This window comes from Chiloscyllium plagiosum, chromosome 14, assembly GCF_004010195.1.
Source record: "Chiloscyllium plagiosum isolate BGI_BamShark_2017 chromosome 14, ASM401019v2, whole genome shotgun sequence".
In the NCBI taxonomy this organism is placed as follows: domain Eukaryota; kingdom Metazoa; phylum Chordata; class Chondrichthyes; order Orectolobiformes; family Hemiscylliidae; genus Chiloscyllium; species Chiloscyllium plagiosum.
In genome coordinates this window covers 22208303-22218206 of record NC_057723.1, presented here as the reverse complement: position 1 = coordinate 22218206, position 9904 = coordinate 22208303, and the positions used below count along the sequence as shown (strand labels likewise).

At 39.9% G+C, this 9904-nt stretch overlaps 1 protein-coding gene across 1 annotated transcript in view; it reads right to left on the bottom strand.

Annotated features, from left to right (window-relative positions):
• Window positions 1-9690, bottom strand: part of LOC122556548 (septin-8-B) — a 98473-nt gene extending 88783 nt beyond the window's left edge. Inside the window, exon 1 of the mRNA XM_043703331.1 lies at window positions 9586-9690. Coding sequence (XP_043559266.1) covers window positions 9586-9615 — 30 coding nt within the window. The 5' untranslated portion in view covers window positions 9616-9690. The remainder of the gene's footprint in view (window positions 1-9585) is intronic.
• Window positions 9691-9904: the final 214 nt, after the last annotated feature.

Sequence of the window (9904 nt, the reverse complement as noted above, 5' to 3'; positions counted from 1 at the left end):
CCTTCATCCCCTCCACCACTCACCTATTGTACTCTATGCTACTTTCTCCCCACCCCACCCTCCTCTCATTTATCTCTCCACGCTTCAGGCTCTCTGCCTCTATTCCTGATGAAGGGCTTTTGCCCGAAAAGTTGATTTTACTGCTCCTCGGATGCTGCCTGAACTGCGGTGCTTTTCCAGCACCACTCTAATCTAGATTCTTACCTGCTGTGCCATATGTGACTCCAGACCAAAGCAGTGGGACTCATTCTTAAGTATCTTCCAAAATGGCCCAGAAAACGACTTAAAGTGCAATTAGGGATGGGTAACAAATGCTGGCTTTGGCAAAGGCACTCACATTCCATGAAATATTTTTTTTTTTAAAAAAAGCCACTCATTTACACCAGATCCTAGTTAAACAACATCTTGATTTTGAAATACTCCTACGCATTTTCAAATTGCTCCATGGCCTCACTCCCAGTTTCTGCATGTATGTTTTTCCAGCCTCACAACTATCTAATTCTGGTCCCTGATGCACCTCCAATTTTAATTGCTCCACCATTGGCGACTGTACTTTCAGCTGTCGAGACTCTATGCTCTCAATTACTTACCTTCACCATTAGCTTGCATGCCTCAATCTCCTCTTCCTCCTTTAAGAGGCTCCTTCAAACCTATCTGTTTGAACGTGCATTTAGCTAATAACAAACTAATACCTGATGTGGGTCATGACTTGTTTTATAATGCTACTGTGACATGCTTTTGAATGATTGCTTATATGAATGTAAGTAGTTGTTTTTTGTTGGCATTCAGAATGCAACGTAACAATTGTCAAACAGTTCCTCTCCATTGATCTTTATAGCATATTAAGAAATATTAAGAAATTAAATGTATTGGACCATTATGTGTTGCTAGATTGATGTACGTCACTCAGACTACCTGCATTACTTCTTCTTGGCAACTATCATTCTTTAATCTGTATATTTTCACAAGTGTTGAAGTATATTCTATAAATACTAATAATGTACATAAGTCAATCCCTCAGAACATTTCAACACACCCAATAAGTGTATTAAGTATTAAAATGTAACCCTTGCCCAATAACAGAAATATTTTACCCATTTTAACTTTGAAAACACCATTTGCTTTATATACTTTGTATACAGCTAAAGAATGACTCACTGGGATATGCTGAAAAGAGATAGACATACAAAGCGATGCACAATTTGATGATGCCCAGTTTAAATACTGGGAAGTAGATTAGATCAAAAAGAAATGGCAAGAACTTTTATTTACAAGAGTTATTATTAGAAAGTCAATCATGTCTTGAAATACAATAAAAACGTTAATCTTGACAGGCCGACAACAGGAAAATATAATATTCATTCATGTCCTTCAATTATACCATTTGGGAATTCCAATATATCTGGCACAGCCACACAGCCTCCAAGTGATAAAGGCACACATCTTAAAGGAAGGAGAGAAATAAAAACTGATGGGTTGTAACAAACAGCCTCTCTTTGGCTACTTGCAACATGCGAAGCCCTGACCACACTCTATCAGCCTTTGGATGCAAACCTCATAAGGTGAGATGTGATTCTGCATTTGGACAGATTTACTAAATAATCCTGTGCACGCAAAGATTTGCAGAGAAGCAATTTAGGATTGTCATTAGGATTACAGTGTATGCACTTGCTTACTAGAATAGTCACAGACAAAGAACACCATGCCTGTTTCAACTCAACAAAATAGGTGACAGATACTCACTGGTTCCTCTTTCATGATTCATCAGAATCAATCTGCCTAGCTTAAAATCCAAACAAAGCCTGGCAGTTAATTATCAAACAGCATGAAAGAGTGAACACCTCTACCAATCAGAGTCCACTTGTTAACCAAGCAGTACTCTCTTCTCAAGAAGTTCACTTTTACCTTGAGTTAATATTCTTGCAAACTGTCCTGATGAAAAGCTTTGACAAAATTTGTCCTTCTTCTGTAGAAAGAATGCAAAGAAAGTAGATATGGTCTTTCTTACCTCTAAGTATTTTATGAAAATGCCAAGAATGTGTTTTCAAAATTTAAAAGAAACAAATTGTTTGATATTTCAGTTAAATGACCATTTTAAGTGTAGGTACAAGAAAGATGTTCCCAGAATCAGGGAGTCACAATCTAAGGATATGGGATAAACCATTTAGGACTAAGATGAAGAGACATTTCTTCACCCAGAGAGAATGGTGAACATGTGGAAATTGTTACCACAGAAAACAGTTGAGGCCAAGACATTTAGATTGCACAAAGGAGTTAGATGATACAATTGGGGCTAAAGAACTCAAAGGATATGAGGGATAAAGCAGGAACAGGCTATGGAGTTGGATGAGCAGTCATGATTATAATGAATACCAAAGCACGCTCAAAGGGCTGAATAACCTAACCTACTCCTGTTTCTGTTTCTGATGTGTTAATCATTACTATTCACAGCTTTCTTTTAGATTACTTACAGTGTGGAAACAGGCCCTTCGGCCCAAAAAGTCCATACCGACCCTCCGAAGAACAGCCCACCCAGACCCATTCCCCTACATTTACCCCTTCACCTAACACTATGGGCAATTTAGCACGGCCAATTCACCTAACCTGCACATCTTTGGACTGTGGGAGGAAACCGGAGCACCCAAAGGAAACCCACGCAGACACGGGGAGAATGTGCAAACTCCACACAGACAGTTGCCTGAGGCGGGAATTGAACCTGGGTCTCTGGCGCTGTGAGGCAGCAGTGCTCACCACTGTGTCACCGTGCCGCCCGTAAATTTGCTAAATGGGTACTGATTTGGGTACTGTTCCCTTCTTGACTCACAAGAAGATTGAAGTACACTAAAGCAGCTTCTTAGGAAGCAACAAGGGCCACAAAATTAAAATAGGCAGAAGAGTTACAGTGTATAGAAAACACACAAGCAGCTGATATCGTAACCTCCCAAATGACAGCGTGGTTTCCCAGAATGTAGCAGCTCTCAACGACTCTGACCCTCAGCCATCTGAAGTTATAGCTTCTTATGTTTTCCATGCAGTAATTCCAAGATTAATAGAGATTGTCCTCAGTAGTGAAATCAAGGAAGAAATAGCAGACTCAATGGTTGTCATATTAATGAGATATTATTACTAAAACAATAAATATGATTTGTATTTCATTTTCTTTTGGAGTCTTACGGCATGGGCACAGACATTTTGGTCCAACCAGTCCATGCTCATCATGTTTCCAAACCAAACTAGCCCCACTTGCCTGCATTTGGCCTTTCCTTTTCATGTCCTGATCCAAATGTCTTTTAAAATGTTGTAACTGTACACACATCCACCATTTCCTCTGAATGTTCATCCACATACAAACTAATCTGTTAAAAAAAAGTTGCCCCTCGTGTCCTTTTTAAATCTTTCTCCTCTATCTTAAAATATAACCCAAGGTTTTGAACTCCTCCACCATAGGGAAAAAACCCTTACTATTCACCTTATCTATGCCCCTCATGATATTATAAATCTCTAAGCTCACTTCTCAACCTCCTATGCTCCAGTCAAAAAAGTCCCAGCTTATCTTTATAGCCTAAGCCATTCATTCCCGAAGCAACATCCTGATAACGCTCTCCAGTTTAATAATATACTTCCTATAGCAAGATGTACACAGTACTCCAGAAGAGATCTCGCTAATGTTCTGTACAACCTCAACACGACATCTCCACTCCTACACAATGGTCTGAGCAACAAAGGCAAGCATGCTAAATGCCTTAAAACATCCTTTCTACACCTGACAAATCTCAAAGAATTATGTACCTGAATCCCTTCATCTCTTTTCTACAACAGTTGCCAGACCCCCAACATTGATTGTTTTAGCAAAATGCAATACCTCGTATTTATCCAAATTAAACTCCATCTGCCACTCCTCAGCCCATTGACCCAATTGTTCCTTTGTAATCTTAAGTAACCTTCTTTGCTGTCCACGACACCAATTTTGGTGTCATCTGCAAACTTACTAACTATATCTCCTAAATTTTCATCCAAATCGTTTATGTAAATGACAAACAAAGGCGGACCCAATATCGATCTCTTTGGAACATCACAGGCCTCCAGTCCAAAAAACAACTTTCCACCATAACCTTCTGTCTCCTACTGTCAAGCTAATTTTGTATCCATTTGGCAAGCTCACCCTGAGTGCCACATGATGTAAGTTTACTAATTATTTTACCATGCAGAACCTTGTCAAAGGCTTTACGAAAGTCAATGTAAACAATGTCTACTGCTCTGCCCTCAATCTTTTTAGTTACCTCAACAAAAAAAAAACTCATTCAGGTTTGTGAGAAATGATTTCCCTCACATGTAATCATGCTGACTATCAATCACTGCCTCTCCAAATGCAGGTAAATCCTATCTCTCAGAATGCCCTCCAACAACTTACACACCACTAATGTCAGATTCTCATGTCTATAGTCACAGGCTTCTCCTTACTGCCTCTCTTAAATAAGGGCACAACAACAGTGCAATGGCCTTGGTGTATTATTGCTGAGATATTAGCCCAGAGACCTGGGTTCAAATCCCACCACAGCAGATGGTGGAATTTCAATTCAATAAATATCTGGAATTGAGGGTGCAATGATGACCATGATTGTTGAAAAAACCTGGTCTGGTTCACTAATGTCCTTTGGGGAAGGAAATTGCCATCCTTACCTGGTCTGGCCTACATGTGACTCAATGTGATTGACTGTTAACTGCCCTTGGGCAATAAATGCTGCCTAGCCAGTGCGTCCTCATTCCATGAGTGAATAAAAAAAAATTAGCCACCCTCTAGTCCTCCGGCACTTCACCCATGGTTATAAATGATACAAATATTTCTGCTGGGCACCCCCAATTAATTCTCTAACTTCCCACAAGTTCTTGGGAAACACTTGATCAGGTCCCTGAGATTTATCCACATTTATGTTTTCTAAGATCTCCAACATTTACTCTTCTGTAATATGAACTTCATTACTAAGGATCAATGTCACATTCCCTAAATGTTCCTTCCTCTAGAAAGAGACGAGACTGGCAACAAATGCCTACAAAATAGGCTGAAATACACCAAAAGAATCATAATACCGTTTTGGTAATCCAGATTGATACAAAGACCAATAAAATATTGGCCTATGCAAATGACCATAAAATGACTCGAGACAACAAATTACGTTGCACTATTTTATAATGTGAATCCAATAGTTAAGTGAAAAGATTTTTACTTCAATTACCATAGTTTCAAATCAGAGTTTCTGTATAAATTCTGAGTGGCTGTAATACATTTCTAAGTTCACTTACGTGATTTCTTATAATATTGTCCATCTATTAATCAAGCACAGTGAGGGAATGGGATAATTACAATGACGTGTTACTATCTAAAATTCCTGAAAAAAGTTAAAATATTCATGGTCTTTAAATGCACCAGTTTCACAGCTGGAATAATTCATACTTAGCAGAGCATGTCTCCAAATCAAACACTCATGAAGAGCTACAGAGAATCCTCTTGAATAAGACATTCAGACAACTGTTTGAAAAGCATAAAAGAAAACATAATGGAAAGGCACATGCAAACAGAATCACAATCAACTGACAAAACAAGTGAGGTGGCTTCATCCACTTCCTGGGCTTAACGATGAGTGAGATAAACAGGAGAAACGTCAGCATTCTAATACATCTCGCAATTCTATTTATTTACAGATTAGAAAGGATGCAGAAATATTTCTTCTTTCTTTTGTATCAAGAGCAGCAGCATTTACATTGCCAATTTAAAAACAAGTACACTTTGCTCATGTAAAAGATAAGAGGAGTCTGTGAAACACGGATCTTCTTGGACACTGGCCTTGAATCCAACAGGTTTATGCTGGAGTGATTGCTGGGGGCATGAAACTGGTAGATTTTTTGGGGGGTGTGAGGGTGTGCAGCAACAAAACCTTATCCCTCAATTATCAAACAAACATTCTTTAAACATGTCTGAACTATATCTATCTCCTTCTCAGACAAGAATCGAACCCTTCTCCCCCAAAAAAAGCTGTACCACATGATTCCCATGAGTTTTCTTAACTTTTGCATAAAATCAGCATGCTCCACTTTTGCTTTTATCTTATATTTTCTATTCCAGAAGTTATTTGTTACTTCCTTTACCAGCTTTCTTCCATCATAAAAGGAAAATCTCTCAGAGCATAACTGGGTAGGTACAAGCAAGCTTTGAAATCATCAAGTCAATCTTCCATAGACTTGAGCCCCAACAAAAAGAATTCGAAAGCCATCACATTCAAGACCAATCTGTCCTCATCTGGCCTACGTTATTTGCAGAGGTTCCTGGATCGAGATCGGATGAGATCAATTCCTCCAATAGATGTCAAGACCAACTGTACTGCCTCTAACCTTACTTCACTTGAGATGTTACAACTGGCTAGGAATCTTCAGCCTAGAGCTAAATAGAGTTTTGATAAACATGGGAATGAAAGGCTCTGGAAGGGCTGACAGAGAAATTGGGGTGAGACTATATCAAAGCAGCTAAGATCTTATCAAACGGTAGAGCAAGTTCAAAGATCCGAATGACCTAATCCAACTTCCATGTTGCAATTTTGTATGAATCAAATCTGGAATCTTCCTTCTCCATATTCCTCAACATAACTAAATTAAGCATTTTTTTAAAAACAAAAAGAGATGCTTAGCATATCATCTGAATCCCTTTTATAACATTGAAAAACTTTCAGGGAACATAAGTGAAGAAAACAACAAAAATCCTTAACCTTTTCACATAGCTGCCATTTCTAGGCAGTTTTATGCATCAGTTTACATACAAGCCAATATTATACTGCAATCTATAATTCACTCCTAGGTATGCAATATTGTAGCTTCAATCTTCACATAATAGTTACTTCATAATAAACTTTGCTAATAAAAGATAAAATTGAAGCTTTCTGTTTTTTATTCATCAGGACTGGGACGTAGCCCAAATATAGAAAAGGAACAACAATTTATAAAGCTTGAGAAAAAGGTGCTAATTGCTTGGAACATGGTTTGGCATGGAAAACAGCAGGAACTGTTAATTATCAATCTTAGCTGAAAAAACAATTCAAACCAAACAAGTAGACAGGTCAGTGTGTTGCTATAGGAAGTGTAACAGGAATTGATAGTCAATGAAAAGGGTTATGATGTAAACAATTTTACTTTGCCTGCTAAGAACATATATATGTAACATCTAGCACATACAAATGAAATCTTATTGACAATATTAGATTGGTTTCAACTATAATTCTTAGCAGCCAAGAACTTCATGGAATCTTTTTGATGCTGAAATTGTATGATATTACATTAAAATTCAAACCAGTACCCTTGAGGGGGAATATCATACCTCCATGCTCTTATAAGAGAGTAATTTGAGTTGCAGCTGCTTTTATACTTAAAACACACCCAAATCCACTTTTTGTTGTGGGTACATGATAGTCTGACTGCACTTTGAAACCCTTAAACTCCTGCTCATCAAATAGTGCATTTTGTAAAGCACCTTCCACAGAAAGAATGTTTCCAAGTGTTTTACAGACCAAACACTGAACAAGGAAGTGCCAAAAAGAAAATGATTGAGATTTTTGGAAGAGGATGAAGAATAAGTTTCGGGAACAAGTTCCAGGGAGCATGACTCAGATGATGAAAAGCTCTGCTGTTAGGGTTAAGAAATAAAAACAACTGTATTCATCTAACACTTTTAAATGAACTACAAAATATACCATGGGAGTTCACTTGAAAGGGTTCAAAAAGGATTTACAAGGATGTTGCTAGGGTTGGAGGGTTTGACCTATAGGGAGAGGCTGAACACGCTGGGGCTAGTTTCCTGGAGCATCGGAGGCTGAGGGGTGACTTTATAGAGGTTTATAAAATCATGACAGGCATGGGGATAGGGTGAATAGCCAGTCTTTTCCCTGGGCTGAGCGAGTCCAAAACTGGAGGGCATAGGTTTAAGGTGAGAGGCGAAAGATTTAAAAGGGACTTAAGGTGCAACTTTTCACACAGCGGCTGGTACGTGTATGGAATAAACTGCCAGAAGAACTGGTGGAGGCTGGTACAATTACAGCATTTAAAAGACATCTGGACGGGTATATGAATAGGAAGGGTTTGGAGTCTAGTGCTAGCAAATGGCACTAGATTAATTTGGAATTTCTGCTTGGCGTGAACAAGTTGGTTCGCAGGGTCTGTTTCTGTGCGACACATCACTATGACACTGCACAACTTAATAAAATGTGAAACCACATTTAGGAGACAATGGGATAGGTGCTTGATCAAAATTGTAGATTTTAAGACAGCATAGAATCATAGAATCCCTACAGTGTGGAAACAGGCCATTTGTTCCAGCAAGTCCACTCCAACCCTCCGAAGAGTATCCCACCCACACCCATTCCTACTACCCTACATTTATTCTTGACTTTGTACACCTAACCTACACATCCCTGAACACTGTGTGCAATTTAGCATGGCCAGTTCACCTAATCTGCACATGTTTGGATCGTGGGAGGAAACCGAAGCACCCGGAAGAAGCCTACACAGGCACGGGGAGAATGTGCAAACTCCACACAAACAATCGCCCTGGTGTGCTTTACTAGGTCAGAGGCGCTACATAAATGCAGCAGTTTTCAAATAAGTCACACCCCCACAGACGCACTACAGAGGAGCTGTGGGACCGGAGGAGGTCAAAGACGAGCCATCACAATTATTTATTGTCAATGTTAGTGAATTAAATTGCCATTTCATCAGAAGAGAACACATTTGTGCTCCACTTTCGATTTTTGAATGGTTATTACATCCCATGTGTATTTCCCAGATGCCGAGGTCGCTTCAACCTCCGAGTCAGGAAGTGAGAGAAGCCCATTGTTTTTACTGCCATTTACTGAACAAACTTTAAAAGTCAAGCGTTGGATCTGACGGCACAGAACAAGTGGAATTGTGTTTGTAAACAATAATCCAAGATGGAGAGAGATTTAAATCACAGCCGAAACAGAGATATAGTTTCCTGCAGAAATGTTAACAGCCAAAATACAAAAACTCAAAAGCGCTCATTTGCTGAATTTCAACCTTCGACTGAAAGCACCAATTTCTGAATGAGAGCACCGTAAGCGAACACCTGCTGAGATGAGAATAAGCAGTTTTCTTTACAATTTACCACATGTCAAAAACACAGCTAGATCCCCGGCTGTCAGGGAGATTCTAGCAACGCCGAGGGTAGTCATGTCTACAAGGAATTGGAAGTACATTCACCCCAGGTGGGTGTGTTGGGGGTGGAGAGGACTGAACGTCAAGGGATGCTTCCACCCCCCCGACAAACACTTCTGATGAATTGTTTAAAAAAATGAACGAGGCGATGGATACAATATATTCGCCACACACTTTAATTTTGCAACATTGTATCTGCCCAGAGCTCGGGTCCAGGAGCCACAACAAAGGGCGGCCACTCAGTGACAGCTTCACAACAAGCAGACGAGCCAGCACCGAACACGGCTACTGCTACTACCCCTACCCCAACCCCATTCCCATTCCCATCCCTCCAAACAAACTGCCTGAGGAGACAAACCCTGCATTACTCACAGGCCGCCTCTCTGCTTCGTTCGCCTCCATTGCCTTTCAGTAACTGAGCAGCAGTGCGACCTTCCCCTCTGTATCTCCGCCGGCTACCGCCTACCCAGCTCGGTCAACACGACCCACCCCTCACCCCAACCCCCAGAAAACCCCAGCAGGCACCATTCCCCAAGAGAAAGGGAAACAAGAGAAAGTACAGATCAAACGCTGCTTCTAGGTCCGGCAAATAAATCCTATGCTTGTTAAGATCACCGACATTAACATCATATCAACGTTTATTTTATTTTCGCCACACGAACTGAGTTTACGCGAAATCAGTGATGAGAGT